Source organism: Alosa alosa, chromosome 23 (genome assembly GCF_017589495.1).
Source record: "Alosa alosa isolate M-15738 ecotype Scorff River chromosome 23, AALO_Geno_1.1, whole genome shotgun sequence".
In the NCBI taxonomy this organism is placed as follows: Eukaryota; Metazoa; Chordata; class Actinopteri; order Clupeiformes; family Clupeidae; genus Alosa; species Alosa alosa.
In genome coordinates this window covers 21,000,623-21,017,883 of record NC_063211.1, presented here as the reverse complement: position 1 = coordinate 21,017,883, position 17,261 = coordinate 21,000,623, and the positions used below count along the sequence as shown (strand labels likewise).

The window sequence follows — 17,261 nt, the reverse complement described above, 5'->3', positions numbered from 1 at the left end:
TTGTCAGCCTGGTTGCCGGGTAAGCCTGCCCCATATAGCTGTTCTACATGACTCTCCATACTTGAGCCAGCTCTGCCCGGAGTGTGGCTGGGTCATCTGTCTTCCTGAACAATTCACACTTTCGACAGGGGGCAAATCAGCCATTTTACAGTCAAAGCTGACGGGGAAAAGGGCATCCTTTCTCTCAGCTGTCCTGGTACCACCCTCCTCCTCTTCTCTCTCTTTTCTCTCTCTCCTCTTCTCTCTCTCTCTCCTTCTCCTCTTCTCTCTCCTCTCTCTTTTCTGTCTCTCCTCTTCTCCCTCTCCTCTCTTCTTCTCTCTCTCCTCTCCTCTTCTCCCTCTCCTCTTCTCTCTTTCTCCCTCTCCTCTCCTCCTCTCCTCTCCTCTCCTCTCCTCTCCTCTCCTCTCCTCTCCCTCTCTTTCTCTCATGCTCTGTAAAAACACTCTTGTCCTGATCAATGGCATGACACGGGGCTACGTGGGAGCTCTCCGGTCCCCTGACCCGTTTCACCGCCTTGCGGTGGCAGTAGCGGTGTGTGAGGGGAGAAAAAACTAGGCGTGATAAGAGCCTCAGATCCATTTGCCTCGTCCCCGTTCACCACTCCACTGCCGCTGAGCCACCCCTGGCCACAGTAAACTGTGCCACTGCACTTCATTTTCATGAAATATTGGCCAGCCGCTATTGTGATCGGAGAGAAAGTGAGAGAGAGAGAGAGAGAGAGACCCTTTTCTCTCCCCCACTTCCTTCCCTTTCTCTTTCTCTCTATCCCCTATTCTCTCTCTCACTTTCTCTCCATCCTGTGTTCTCTTTCTATCTCTCCATCCTCTCTGTGGCTCTTTCTGGGTTTTTTGACAAATTTGCGTCTTCTCTCGGATGGTGCGGTGGAGGCCGGGGAGAGGGGAGTGTGTGTGAGTGTGTGTGTGTGTGTGTGTGTGTGTGTGTGTGTGTGTGTGTGATGCGGGGAGAGGGGGGTGTGTGTGATGCATGGGGTGTGAGGGAAACGTGGTCGTCTGGGGGCCAGCAGAATTGATGAAGACAGTGCTCGCCATCGCCATGGAGACAAACATGCTGCAGTCAGCATGCCTGGGGAAGAGGGGTGTGTGTGTGTGGTTTGGGGGGTGTTGGCACCACTACACACACACACCACCAGCATATGCATTGCTAGGGACTGCACACACACATATACTCACATACCAATGTATAGTATACACTCACACACACAAACTGAAGTATACACTAACACACAAACACAGACAGATTAACGTACATATTGTCAAACAGACACACACTTATATACACACTCATAGATTTTTTTTTTTGGACCATTGCGCAATACGGTAGTGTAATTCTTAACACAGTCTGACTGGATTCTGTTTATGGAAAGTGCTGGCGTGTTGTTCTGATAAGCACTTTTAGCAGAAACACAGATGACCTCTGCAGTGGACATGTCACTGATACACAGCGTCAGTGTGTGGGGGGGCCCTTCACGGCTCATGCATCAAAATCAGCGCAGTCACTGAAGCTGAGACATTGACACTGACAATGACAATAACACACACACACACAAACCTCTCACACACATACACACTGTCATAGACTCACACACAAACCCCATCTCTCTCTCACACAAACGCGCGCGCACAAACACACACACACACACACACACACACACACACACACACACACACACACACACACACAAACACACCCACAAGCTCATACACACACACACACACACACACACACACACACACACACACAAACACACCCACAAGCTCATACACACACACACACACTCCACACACACACACACAGCACACACACACACACATACACACTCTCACTCAGCCGTGCTGTGTCCCCGTAGGAGCACCTGGGTGGGATGCTGGAGCTGAAGGAGGACCTGGACAAGGATGAGTGTAAGCAGGAGCCGGAGCTGGTGTATGAGACCAACTGCCATTGGGACGGCTGCACCAAGGAGTACGACACCCAGGAACAGCTGGTCCACGTAAGCATGGACAGGGGGCCGCATGAGGGGGCGGGGGTGGGGGGGAGGGTTGTGTGTGTGTGTAGGGTTGTGGGACTGACACAGGTGACACATGGCTAAATGAGCCAGTGGGGTGTGTTTGCGTGTGTGTAAGTGTGTGTGTTTAGGGGGGACGGGGTGACACAGGTGACCATGTGGGGCTAAAGGAGCCGGTGTGTGTGTGTGTGTGTGTGTGTGAGGTGGGGGGCATGTTGGGGTGTGTGTGTGTGTGTGTGTGTTGGAGGGAGAGCACAGGTGCCAATATGCATATCTGAAAGGGTTATGGGAGGTTATGCAGCTCTGTCACAAGACACTCAGCTGCTCCTCTCTGTCTGCTAAAGATAAATACCCGTCTCAGAAACACAGGTTGGAGTGTGAGGGGAACTCGGAGCATTAGTTGCGTAAGATACACACTTATTCATAGACAAAAACAACTATGTGGCTAATATTGGAAAGATAAAAAGCCCTGGTAATACACTTTAGGAGGCAGGGAATTTACAGGTCATGCTGACACATAACATATGCTGCATTCAGATGCATTGGTCCGAATTGTCGTTATTATTGTTGTAGTAGTATCCCATGTCATGTTGTGTTACGTTAAGGCTCGGCTGTTAATTGGTCACTGTGGGAAATCCATACCCACAGGACAAAGGAACTTAACACCTCTTCAGTGTATATTTGAGATTACTTCATACCACACTTAACAAGGCTTTCAGGAGTTGATGATGTAGTTAAGCAAGGAAGGGCCAAAGTAAAATCCCTGACTGTGCATCTCACAGTAACAAGAGGTCAGCATGACCCCCTGACCTGCCAGAGCTCTTTGACCTCTGACCTTTAGGGTCTGGTGTAAATCTGTTGTGTTGGGCCCGTGAGTACTCCCTGCCCCATGGTCAGGGGTTTAGGGAATGACGGATGGACCGTCTCCCAGGGACTCATCCAGGCTCCGCAGGCTTGACCATGGACATGAATCGAACCACCCCCACACACACACACACATGCACAGGGAATATGCCATTTAAGTTACACACCACACAAAATAATCTGTGAAGCTCTACTTGTACCAACAGGAGAAAGACATGATGAATAGCACATGAACTATGAATCTAAAAAACACATACCAAAACAAGTATACGGGTTCTGCCCAGAAGTTCTCTCTCTCACACACACACACACACACACACACACAGAGAGAAGTACAGTACAACTTAAATACTAACGGGTTGAGTCACACATCCTTTGAAGTTTAATAAAGTACAATGCAAATGAGTTTGTGCAAGACTAGACTAGTTTCACCTTTATCTTTATTCAACCACATCGGTAGGGATGTCAGGCACATCTTATAACTCAAACACACACACACACACACACACACCACAGCACAGGAACTAGAGGCCTGGAGCATTCCTGACTGTCACTGAAGCAGAACGGCACAGAGAGAGGGAAAGGTGGAGAAAGAGAGAGAAAGAGAGAGAGAGAATAGGAAGCTAAAGAAAAGGCTAAAGAAAGGGAGGGAGGGAGGGAGAATGAGAGATGCAGAGACAGAGAGAAGAAATATGAGGGGATGAAGAGAGAAGAGAGGAGAAGAGAAGAGCGAAGAGAAGAGAGGAGGTGTGAGAGAGGGGGAGAGTGAGAGGAAAGAGTAGAATAACTGTTGAAAGAGAGAGAGGAAGGAGGAAAAAGAGAAGAGAAAGACAGGGGAAAGGGGTGGAGAAGGAAAGAGAGGAGAGAGAGAGAGAGAGAGAGAGAGAGTGAGAGAGTATGGGGAGAATAATCAAGTGGGAGTGAAAGTTGAGGGGTATAGATTGTGGCCATTGAGTGGCAGCCCCAACAGAATTTCCCTTAAATGACTCACACACCCTAAAAGACACAAACCCACACACACACACACACACACACACACACACACACACACACACACACACACACACACACACATCTGGATGTTTATGCTGGTCAGGGCAATCACATCACGGGTCAGGAGGAGACAATGGGCGCACTGACACTGAAGTCCACAACTGTAAACACACTCGACCTCGGCCTCGTCAGCCACAGTGCTATCAGGCTAACCTCAGGCACAAACACACACACACACATGCCAGTGAAACTAAAACACACTCAGATCTGTGTGGTAATTTTATGTTATTTAGCAAAACACACATAGACACACACACACACACACACACAAACAAATACACACACACATGAAGACCAGACATCACAGACCTCCTCCTCCCTCCATGATGTACTGATCAAAGAAGAAGAGAATTGCAGGGCAGCCTTCCCAAAAAAAAAAAAAAACGACAAAAACTAACAAAAAAATGCCTCAACTTTGTAGAGGAACATTCCTACAGATGTATTTGGTCTGTGAAAAGCCCAGAACTGGTGTGTTTTCACAAGCTGCTAACAGCCGTGAGCCGTAAGGATGGCCAGCAGAGGCTGACCCCGCTCTACCGCCATTGGCATCTGCATTGTCTGTAAGGGTAATGGGGGGGAGATGTGTGACCAATTTAGGGCTTAACACAAAGCAGCTCACACAAAGAAAAGGTCAGTTCCCACACACCTTCCAGAGACCTCAAACCACCTCCCCTAAAATGGCACACACACACACACATCCGGGAACCTCAGGGGCTCATGTCCTCTCACACTCCAATCAGGAGGAAATAAACATCATGCTGTTCTTGTGTGTGTGAGTGTGTGTGTTTGTGTGACGGGGGGGGGGGGTATACATGTGTGTGTATGAGAGAAGGAGAGAGTGAATGATTGTGTCTGTGTGTGTGTGTTTGTGTGTGTCAGAGTAAATGACTGAGTGTATGTGTGTGTGTGTTTACATGTGTTTTGTGTGTGTGTCTGCACATGGCACAACTTGAAAGCACATCCACGGGGGAAGAAGGAGTTTGTGTGCAGGCTGGGAGGAGTGTTCACGCGAGCAGAAGCCCTTTAAGGCCCAGTACATGCTGGTGGTGCACATGAGACGCCACACCGGGGAGAAACCACACAAGTGCACTGTGAGTATACAACACACACACACGCACACACACACACACATAGACACAGACAGACAGACACACACACACACACACACACATACACACACACACACACACACACACACACACACATATACATAGACAGACACACACACTTATACACACACAATACAGCATAGACATAGACACAGACAGACAGACACACACACACAAACAAACACACACACACATGCCAGTGAAACTAAAACACACTCAGATCTGTGTAGGTAATTTTATGTTATTTAGCAAAACACACATAGACACACACACACACACACACACAAACAAATACACACACACATGAAGACCAGACATCACAGACCTCCTCCTCCCTCCATGATGTACTGATCAAAGAAGAAGAGAATTGCAGGGCAGCCTTCCCGAAAAAAAAAAAAACGAACAAAACTAACAAAAAGCAGCGCCTCAACTTTGTAGAGGAACATTCCTTGCAGATGGCTTGCCCCGTAAAAGCCCAGAACTGGTGTGTTTTCACAAGCTGCTAACAGCCGTGAGCCGTGAGCGGGCCTTTAGAGGCTGACCCCCCGCCTGCCGCCGCTGGCATCTGCATTGTCTGTAAGTGCAATGCAGGGGAGCGGTGTGACCAATTTAGGGCTTAACACAAAGCCGCTGCACACAAAGAAAAGGTCAGTTCCCACACACCTTCAGAGACCTCGCAACCACCTCCCCCTAAAATAGCACACACACACACACATCCGGGAACCTCAGGGGCTCATGTCCTCTCACACTCCAATCAGGAGGAAATAAACATCATGCTGTTCTTGTGTGTGTGAGTGTGTGTGTTTGTGTGGTTGAGGGGTATGTATGTGTGTATGAGAGAAGGAGAGAGTGAATGATTGTGTCTGTGTGTGTGTGTTTGTGTGTGTCAGAGTAAATGACTGAGTGTATGTGTGTGTGTGTTTACATGTGTTTTGTGTGTGTTCGCAGCACATTAACAACGAGCACATCCACGGGGAGAAGAAGGAGTTTGTGTGCCGCTGGGAGGAGTGTTCACGCGAGCAGAAGCCCTTTAAGGCCCAGTACATGCTGGTGGTGCACATGAGACGCCACACCGGGGAGAAACCACACAAGTGCACTGTGAGTATACAACACACACACACGCACACACACACACACATAGACACAGACAGACAGACACACACACACACACACACACATACACACACACACACACACACACACACACACACACATATACATAGACAGACACACACACTTATACACACACACACATACATAGACATAGACATAGACACAGACAGACAGACACACACACACACAAACACACACACATACACAACATACACACACACACACACACACACACACACACACACACACACACACACACACTCCCTTACACACTAGTGACTTACAACTGTGTCTCATCTCTGTGTGTTGTCCATTCCCCTGCCTGTCCGTGTTGTCCAGTTTGAGGGCTGCGCTAAAGCCTACTCGCGCCTGGAGAACCTCAAGACCCACCTGCGCTCACACACCGGGGAGAAGCCGTACGTGTGTGAGCACGAGGGCTGCAACAAGGCCTTTTCCAACGCCTCGGACCGGGCCAAGCACCAGAACCGGACACACTCCAACGAGGTATGGGGATAGGGCACAGGCACACAGACACACACATACACGCACATCCACAGACACCCTCCAACAAGGTATAATAATTTTACTTTTCACTGTTTTTGATGAAGACACACACACACAGAGAACTGAATTCTGTTTGAAACTACAAAGTCTTTCCCACCGCACTTGAAGAAGAATGCATCCATGATGATCCATCTGATATCACCAGAGAGCCTTTGCACTACGCTAGGCACCTTAAAGAGTTTCCCCAGCCCCAGCAGCAGGAGGTCTGGGGTTATTACACTGCGTTTCCCCCTCTCATGGTCGGGGCTGCTGGTTAGCGGTCTCTCCTCCCACCGCATTAAGAAACTACAAACTGCGTAATGTGATGTAAATTTGCCATTTTTCGGCATTGGGTTACAAATTTGGTCTAGAATTAGATTTGTCGCCGTTCTTCCTCATCGCGCCGAGTGATTGTTCCTGGACGCCCAACCATATCCCATTAACCCATGTGTGTGTGTGCGTGTGTATGTGTGTGTGAGCGAGAGAGAGAAAGTAAATAATGAGGTGCAGAACTAATGAGCAAGGCTACCCACAATGCATTAGTGAAAATCAGTCGCATCCCCACAGAGAGAGAGAGACCACCTGCAGATCGTGAATACAAAATTAAAACTGGAACCATCTCAAGCCTGTGACTATCCATCAAAGAGGGAGAACAGAGAGGAAGAAGAAAGAGAGAGAGAGAAAAGAGAGAGATAAAGAGATGGAGAGATAGGACTACAGGATCCTACCCCCATTCCATAGATCCACTCGTCTTTATAACATTATATCACATTAGGCCATGAATCACACCCGATTACCGCAAGGGAAATCAGCATGTCGTACATGTATAATGTGTACACTTAATTGCATATTTACAACCACAGCTACTGCCACCAGCAACAACAAGCACATCTAATTGTCATGCGAATGGGGGGGAAATGAAAGACTAATTTAGAGTCATATGTTTGAGAGTTAAAGCTCGGACGCAGTGAACACACAGTTCACACACAACACACAAACACACACACACCGTATGTGTGACTAATTCAGAGTATGTTCAAGAGTTAAAGCTAAGACGCACAGCTGCTGAGACAGGCCATGTGTTTTGTCTCCATAGAAACCGTACGTGTGCAAGATCCCCGGCTGCACCAAGCGCTACACGGACCCGAGTTCGCTCCGGAAGCACGTGAAGACGGTCCACGGTCCCGAGGCCCACGTGACCAAGAAGCAGCGGAGCGACATGCCGCGTCCGCCTCAGCCCGAGAACGGCGAGAACGAGGCCGGCTCCAAACTGAGCGGCCGGGGAGGAGGAGGAGACACAGAGGGCGGTCACAGCGCCTCCAGAGGAGTGGAGGACTACCTGCATGTCAAGTCCATCAAGACGGAGAACTCTGTGGTAAGATATCACACCATGTCACTGCACCCCTGGCTAGAACAGATGGACGATGCGTCGCCTGGGTGGGAGCTTACAGAGAGGTGTGTGTGGGGGTTGTGGAGGTGGTTTGGAGGTGGGGGTTATTTCTTGGCTATTTTCTACCAAACCCTTCAGATAAAAGGTTTAAAAATGCCAAAGGTTTTTGAGTTACCTTTTGCAAAAAATCCTGCCTTTTCCTCAGTAACCTGGCTATATCCTGGAATGTAACCTTTACTTGGATGAGTAAATAACCTTCTATCCTATCATTAGTGGGAGTACTCTGCCCAGGAATGTTTATGATCCCACATGCTTCCAAAGCATATGCATAATCCATTACAAAAATCCAATCAATTATACATGAAAGGTCTGGTGGCTGCCTCCTCTGACACCTACTAACAACAGTTCAAAAGCAGAAGTTTACATATCTTATACATACACATGCTAAAGTTGACTAAAAAGAGGAATACAATTTTGGAAATTGATTTTTTTATTCCTCTTTTTAGTCAACTTTAGCATGTGTATGTACAGGGTATGTAAACTTCTGATTTCAACTGTTAATATTACTGACTGACATACTCTTTCTTCCACTCGTCTAACTCTTTTTCTCTGTGTACTGTACACATCTGCTCTTTTTTGCTTCTAACCTTTGCTTATGGACAGACATTACTAAGGTGAGCCCTTCTGTGCATGCTAGAGCATGAGCATGTCAAACACTTGTGTACTTTTGTCGGGTGTAACATTCAAATTTCACGCTGTACGTTTAGCTGCATGTTAGTTAATGTGACAGCATTGCAGTCTGTCAAGGCAGCGAGCGAGACAACTTAACTCTGCGCCCTGTTTATGAAGTTCTAGCTGGAGTGCTGTAGAGCAGCTCAGAGCAATATCAGAATAATCATGTTCTACACTGTGCTGAACACAACTGAACACGGAATGTGGCGTATAGCCCCTCCCCCCTGTCAGACACGGACCCCCACCAGGTCCCTAGACGTTCCGTCCCTCTCGATTCAATTCCGCCTCCTCGGGATGATCTAACAGACGTCTGTGCCACACAGATGAAAGCAGGCCGCCCGCCACCCGATTAGTATTCTGACTTTGGCACCGTCGCCTCCCCATCCCTCCTCCTCGTAGCCCCCCACACACACACACACCCACCCCTCCTCAAAGAGTCCCTAACAAATACTGCCAGCAATCACACTGTGATCAAACCCCAGTGTTTTAAGTTCACTTTGGGCCAGAATGTGTTTGCGTCTCGGCAGACTTTTGAGGGGAGCGATTATCACAGAAGGAAGGGGAGGGGTGCTGTGTTGGTGAGCCTCCCCTCTCCCCTTTGTAAAAAAAAAATCCACCAGGCTGATGAATTATTTACAAAGAAGCCTTGCCACAAGAAATATCAATTTGTCAGACATTTAAGCGGGATTAGTACAGTGATCACAGGAGGGTATGGCCCTCAATGAAACACACTGGTGAAGACACATGTAGGTGCTGCTTTGATTGGCATCTTAAGCTGCTCTTTAGCCTTTCCACATCAGACTCTACGCAGGCGGTGTGGTAGAGTCTCTGTGTGTGTGTGTGTGTGTGGGTGTGTGTGTGTGTGTGTGTGGGTGTGTGTGTGTGTGTGTGTGTGTGTGTGTGTAACGAAAGAGCAGTTAACAGAAGATAAAAAGCACTGGTGTTGTGAAGAAAACATCTAAAAGAGCTTGAGGCGGCAGTGTCTTAAATTCACAGAGAGATCGAAGAGCTATGAAGTGTGCAGCCGTCCCTATACACCAAACTCTCATTATTTACTGTTAGTCGCTCCTGAAACCGAAAAGCTCTGAATTAGGTTTGAAATTGTTCATCTGGCCATCACTTTTGATCATATATTTTACATTTGTTTTATATATTTGACCTTGTATATATTGTTATACTTTATATTTTTACAGTGATCATAGAATATTTTTTCATTTTAGTTTTGTCATGTGTACCTCTTGTATGCCTTCTTTCTCCATTCTTATTCTCATGAGAATAAATTCAAAAAGTAATAAATTACTCTCCTGAATTGACACCAGTGGATTACTTCCATACGCTCTGATGATGGCTATAATGAATGACTCTTCCCTCCTCTCCCTAACCTTCCTCTACTCCCCTCTCCTCTCCCCTCCTTTCTTCTCTTCTCCTCTCCCCTCCTTTCTTCTCCTCTCCTCTCCTCTCTTCTACTCTCTCCCCTTCCTCTCTTCTCCCCTCCTCTCCTCTTCTCTCCTCTCCTCTCCTCTTCTCCTCTCCTCTCCGTAGATGTATCAGTCCAGCCCTGGCGGTCACTCATCATGCAGCAGCGAGCCGTCGCCACTTGGCAGTGCCACCAACCATGACAGTGGAGTAGAGCTGGCGATGACCAGCGGGGGCAGCATGGGTGACCTAAGCGCCCTCGACGAGCCCACCGGGCTGGGGCTCGGGTCCACTGCCGCCAACTCCACCGCCGCCGTTGTCTCCGCGGGAACCATGTCGGTCGGCCTCCACCTCCGCAAAAACGCCTGCAACACACTCCAAACTGGACCACCTGAAGAGGGAGAAGCTGAAGACGGTGAGGGACTCCTGCTCCTGGGCCAGCATGCCGCCCCCGGGCATCAACACCAAGCTGCCGCCCCTGCCAACCAGCGGTGAGTACCAACGCCACAGACCATAATCAACACCCAAATTATACACACGACCAGCAAATGTTGTTTTTAGCATTTCTGCACAAATGCACTGTTTTTGTATGGTCTTTGTACTCAACATCATTGTAAATGAGGACTAAGCCTTCAAGAGTTTAAGGCGGGGATCACATTAGCCAGCGGCAAGCGGCAGGTTTCCTATTGTTCTCTATGGTTCGGCAGCGGAACGGTGGCAACGCTGGCGTAACGCTAGCGTTGAGCAAGCTGAGCGTTGAACTTGGTTCAACTTTCAAAGCGCAACGCGAGCATATTCAATTGACCGCTTGTGTTGCTTAGGAACGAGACAAAACTTATTATGGTCTGAGCGTTGCGTTATGTTTGCCGCTGCCGCTTGCCGCTGGCTGATGTGATCCTTGCCTAAATCAATCAATTCAAATCATATGGTCCAAATCATAGGACTGAGTCACACAGAACTGATGTATGTTGTTCTTATATGTTACATCCAAGCTCAAATACGAATACAAATACAAAGTCAGTGGGTTGGACAAGATGATTTATCAATGATTTATTGATGATTTATTGATGATTTATTGATGATTTATCTATGACTTTCTATGATTTCTCCTGATGACTGACATGTTCTCATCTGCCACTCAGGTTCCATCCTGGAAACGTCCGGCAGCAGTGTCCCCCCCAGCCAGATCATGGGCCCCCGTCTGAGTGACCTTTGCCCCGGCGAGGTGACGGTCCTGAGCCGCCTGAGTGAGCGGCGCGACAGCACCAGCAGCACACTGAGCTCGGCGTACACCCTTAGTCGCCGCTCGTCCGGCTTCTCCCAGTGCTACTCCAGCCCGGCTCCAGCGGTATCTTAACTTCGACAGCGTTTGGGGTGTGGCGCCGAACAACATCAGCTCGGCCGACTCGTACGACCCCATCTCGGCCGACCTGTCGGCGCCGCTCCAGCGAGGCCAGCCAGGGGGCGCCGGTGTTCCTGAGCCTGACGCCCGCGCAGCACTACCGCCTCAAGGCCAAGTACGCCGCCGCCACTGGCGGAGCCCCCCCGACCCCGCTGCCCAACATGGAAGCGCGCAGGCCTCAAGAACAGCGTGCTGATTTAAGGGGCCGGCTGGCGATGATCGCCAGAATACCCCCCACGGTCCAGCGCCAGCGGCGCCAGGCTGCTTCTTTGCGATAAGCGACTCGCTAACACGAGCATGTTGCCGCACGAGGCGCCAGGGCGACTGCCGCGGAGGGCCAGCGACCCAGTGAGGCGGCCGGGGATGGAGCCTCTGACATTGCCGCAGCGTTTCAACAGCTTGAGTCACGTGAGCACCCAGCAGCCAATGGGGTTATCCGAGCGGCAGCAGCTGCACTTGCAGGGGTACATGCATTCCGACGGCAACGGTAACCTCCAGTGCGGCGCACCCTACGCGCCACGGCCCCCCAGCATCTCCGAGAACGTCGCCATGGAGACGCTAGCCTGCGGGCAACACGGTGGCGAGGACGAGCTCGTGCTGCCGGACGACGTGATGCAGTACATCACGTCTCAGCCGGAGGCGACCCAGACTGCCCCGATGAACGGCTTCGCCCCTCCGACGCAGGATTTCCACGGAAACCAGCTTCCCCTGAAACAGCACGCTCAACAGCAGCAGCAGCAGCAGCCGTGTTTCTACCAGAGACGGATGGCCATGGTGGACGCCAACATGAACACGAGCCCTGCCAGGCAGCCCCCACTGTGCCATATGAGCCCTGGCACCCAGCAGCACGGGCAGGGGCAGGGGCAGGGGCAGGGGCGTGGGCATCCGCCCTCGCCTGGCTCGGTCAGGACCAACCTGCCGGTGCAGTGGAACGAGGTCAGCTCTGGCTCAGGGCCGACAGACGGTTCTCCCGGCCAACCCAAGCAGAGCTTCGCCAGGGAGCGGCAGAACCTCCCCGTCGCCGGCAGTGCCACCGCCAGCAGCGTCCAGCACAAACACCAGCTGGGCCCCTGCCAGAACCTGAGCCCCAACCAGCAGGTCCGACCAATGAGCCAGAACCTGGCCCACCACCACCACCACAACAACCAGGGCTTCAGCGCACAAAGGGGCGGCGCGGACTTCCTCTCCCAGAGGATCAACTGTGTCCAGGCACAGAGGCAGCAGCAACAGCAGCAGCAGGGGATCAACCACAATGAGCAGGTCCGGCTCCAGCACAGCTACAACCAGGGCCTGGTGTCGGCTGACGTGAACGGAAACGCCATGCAGACCCAGTACCCGCCCTGCGGCAGCGTGGCAGGAAGTGGGGCAGATCTGCTGGGCACGGGCGTCGGCGGTGGCGGTAAGAGGCTGAGCCAGCAGTCCTCAGACGTGCAGAATAACAGGTTGAGGACTCAGCTCGCGCCCAGTCAGAGCCATGTCACTTTCGAGCCTAATCAGGAAAATTACTCCCAGATGAACTCCAACCAGAAGAGTTACGCGGGCACGCCAGCGTCCCAGCTTCCTCTTCTGCACGGAAATCAGGGGGTCGTCCAGCCAAGGCCGCCCACAGAACCCAAAACCTCCAGCCAGAGGCTTTCGGGGCCAAGCACAATGCAGCAACCTGGCTTCCCTCAGTCGACCTTCAGTCCCGCTTACAGCTCCTCCGAGGCAAGCCCGAAAAAACCTGGCATGATCACCCACAACACGACAGACGCCAACGACAACGCCATGTTCTACACTGGGCAGATCCACATGTTTGAGCCCGACAACTTGAACCTGCAGACGTCCTCCTGCACAAGGGACAACCCGGACGACTCGTTGGTTACCATGGCGTCCCCGGGGACCAATCAGGTGTCGAGTACAGTGGACTCCACCCATGGCTTGGAGCAGCCGCAGATTGATTTTGACACCATGCTGGACGACGGCGACCACTCTAGCCTCATGTCTGGCACCATCAGCCCCAGCATCCTCCAGAACCTATCCCAGAATTCCTCTCGCCTCACCACGCCCCGCAACTCTGTCACGCTGCCCTCGGTCCCAGCCGGAGTCGGTAACATGGCCATCGGAGACATGAGCTCCATGCTGTCTGCTCTGGCAGAGGAGAGCAAGTTCCTCAACATGATGTCTTAAGAGCCTCGTGTAATCACTCACACACACACACACACACACACACACACACACACACAGGAGGTGGAGTGACAAACAGTGGCCGTCTGACATTTATTACTTCTGAACTATGGCCTCCGTGCACTGACCGGTCTTGATGCCTCCCCATGACCCCCGCAACATTACTTGTTACTGAACTATTGAGACCACATTCATTCAACGACAGATGTAACTGACAAACCACCTGACAAGCTTCCTTGTCGAATATGGACCCTTGCCACCTACAGCAGCAGAAAACTGAACAGGACGCTAAAAAGAGGAAACGATCAAAAGACTGACCAATCCTATTTTATTTTTATTTTTTGTTTTGTTTTTATGGCAAACATATCTGATCTGTATAGTATCAGTTAGGAATTTGAAATAGTAGTCTCCTTCCATTGAAAGCCATATTTTGCCTTAGATGTGTATACGTATGAATATATGAACAAGGGTGGATGTAGAGTAATTGGCGAGCCACCCTTTCCTGCGCTGCCGTCCGGATGCAGTGATGAGACGTCAGTTTACGAAGTGCCTTGCTATGCTAACGCATACGCATGTGCATATGAAAGACTCTAATTCACATGCTAAAAAGTGTTTCAACCAGGGAAAAATATTCAATGTATATGATTTTTCTTTACATTTTTTTTTACTACATCATAGTTAAATAGAAATCATCTGTAAATTCTGTTAATGACCTGGTTTTGACAGTCATGATTCCATTGAGTGTTATTGAGACCAGATCCTCAGCCATGACACTACAATCCCCTACTTTAGCAGTAAGCCAGTGAGCAGATCCAACCAGTTTAAGGTTTAGGGGTCAAATGACATTATGATTGCTGCCACTGACTTACAAGGACATTCGTCTGATTGTCTGGTACTTTAAGATTTGTCTTACAAACAATGCTGCGCTATAGGGGCACTGTGTTCTGGAACTGGAATCTCAGCGCTGACCAAGATGGAATATGCAAACTGAAACTAAAAATGAGGGGCCACATAGCTCAAACAGTAGGCTACTTTCTCTTCAAGAGTACTGGGACTTTGACTCCAAAGGACTTGATGCTGTCGTCTAAGTTAAGAAGCCGTCTTTTTGTATACTTGTTATGACCCTCCATGTGGTGGGAAATGTATATATCTTTTGTACATTTTTATAAAATACAATATGGCTGTTTTTGTACTGAACTGCAGCGTGGTGTCTTTTTCTTCCCTCTCTGAGTCTGTTTGGTTTGCTTTCATGATCATTCATGCACCTCTCAGGGGAACAGGAAGAGAGAAAGAAAAATGCCAGTAGTACTTCCTGCACATGGTGCAGTTAATTTAACTGGTCCCCAGTTTAATTTACCAACATGACAGAAGCATCTGTAAGAAAAAGTTCCGCTGGAAAAGTAAAATAAATAAATCAGTAAAATAATAGAATTAAAAAGTGAATAAATAAACTCAAAGTTTTACTTCATGTATACACCCCCCTCTCTCTCTTTGTAGACCACTTTTAGTGTATACTCTAAGACATTTTTCTGTCTGTCTCTCTCAATTCAATTAAATTCAAGTGAGCTTTATTATCATGACAAATATATTTGCATTGCCAAAGCAGAACATTTAAACATAAGGTTTACATAGAGAATCTCCCTCTCTCTCTCTCTCCATTAATCTGTATTAGCAGACAACTCAATGTATACTGATCACACTGTATAGTTTATATACAGTGATGGCGATAGTGTTGTCACGATACCAAAATTATGACTTTGATACGATACCTGCCATAAATATCACGATGCTCGATACTGAAACGATACTACGGCGAAATCCTAAGATATCTGGAAAAGAAAGGACTCATACCTCCTCCAAGTGTATTGAGTCATTTGTGTTGAATTCGGTGCTCTTTTGTAGTGTGCAGGTCAATTCTGGGTTCTAAACTTCTAAACTTCCTACATAATTATTATTTAAAAATTAAAAATTACCAGTAGTACTGACCTACATAATTATTATTTAATAATTAAAAATTACCAGTAGTACTGACCGAACATGAAATAGATTGTTTGGTAGTGTTGGTAATGTTATTCTGGCGTGAACATTGCGCTTTCATCACGTTAGCACCCTATGATTACAGCTCGTTATGTCTCGTCAAAATGATTAGGCCTACAGCTCGCTATGTCTCGGTCAAAATTCATTGATGAAGGAAGGTTCGCTTTTATCCCAGAGAACCACCATACGCGTTTCACTTTCACAAAACAGAAGAGAAGAACTTGGCACTAACCATGTAGTTGTGTTTTCTATAGCATATTCGTTAACCTGTCGTTCTTTGAACTCTTTAAAAATGTTGGGATATGTCTGCGAGGTGTTTAGCCAAGTTCCATGCATAGCATACTGCTTTTAAATGACTTTGAAACATATTTTACAAACTAGCCTCTGTGTACCTGATGGCTTGCCTTCACTATTCGCGATGTATCCAAAATAGTTCCAATATAGTTCACTCAGAGCTGCCTGCTTGACACGCCCACTTGCCTAGATGCGTGCAAGGAGCAGTGAGAGCAGCAGTTCACACAGACACAGAACGTTATTATTTTAATAAAGTATCGATTCTAAAAACGTCGGAAATCGTATCGTTTTTTGTGTGAAGGCATCGTGATACCTTTTTAGTATCGATACACAGTGCAACACTAGATGGCGATGAAATAAACCTCTTCGGTTTTAAAGACATCCCATTTCTCCCAGTAGCAGAGCCAGAGTGGACTGTTCACCACATCACAGGGGCTGAAGTGTTTTTCGCACAGCACAGCACCTCCTTTAATGTTGGAGCGATATTAGTGTTGATTGCTTTAATAATGTACAAGCAAACTTCTCTTTCTTTGAAGTCATATTTCATCCCCTCTCTGCTGACAATGCATGATCTCTCAGAGGAGCGCCGGCGTGCCAGGCAAATATTCGAAAAGACACAAAACATCTTTCATGGCAATTACACGGGCTTTGAAATGGACCCTTCTCTCAAACAGCAGCTCTGAACCAGATTTTTAACACTGGCACGAACTCTGTTACCAACCGTTCCAAAAAAAGAAAGAGAGAGAGTGTGTGCGTGTGTGTGTGTGCGTGTGTGTGTGTGTGTGTGCAAGGCGCCCACTGTGCACTTTCTAAAGTTAGCCTGCGTGTTGTCCAAAATTAACAGTGGCAGACGGGCTCAGAGGAGGGGGGCTGGAGATGGCACATTAAACAGCAGAGGAGGAAGAGGAGGAGGAGGAGGAAGATGCCGAGAGGTCCGGGGACACCCTCTCCACTGTGAGCTTCAGGAACAAATGGTTTTGATTCTGACAGGGAATTCTACTGAGGATACGTTTGATGTGGAGTTTTTGATTGCTGGCATTTCTTATTCTCTCTGATAAATGGAGCTGAGAAAATAGCCCGAGGATATGACCCTTTTTTTTCGGCGTCTTTTTCGGAAG

The 17,261-nt window shown here is 48.7% G+C and overlaps 1 protein-coding gene across 1 annotated transcript in view; it reads left to right on the top strand.

The window, feature by feature from the left end:
• LOC125288985 (zinc finger protein GLI4-like) overlaps nucleotides 1-15,009 on the top strand; it is a 98,417-nt gene extending 83,408 nt beyond the window's left edge. Inside the window, 10 exon segments of the mRNA XM_048235698.1 lie at nucleotides 1,869-2,009; nucleotides 5,999-6,148; nucleotides 6,503-6,667; nucleotides 7,803-8,081; nucleotides 10,371-10,609; nucleotides 10,611-10,735; nucleotides 11,387-11,589; nucleotides 11,591-11,680; nucleotides 11,682-11,912; nucleotides 11,914-15,009. Of these exon segments, the coding sequence (XP_048091655.1) occupies nucleotides 1,869-2,009; nucleotides 5,999-6,148; nucleotides 6,503-6,667; nucleotides 7,803-8,081; nucleotides 10,371-10,609; nucleotides 10,611-10,735; nucleotides 11,387-11,589; nucleotides 11,591-11,680; nucleotides 11,682-11,912; nucleotides 11,914-13,815 (3,525 nt within the window). The 3' untranslated portion in view covers nucleotides 13,816-15,009.
• Nucleotides 15,010-17,261: the final 2,252 nt, after the last annotated feature.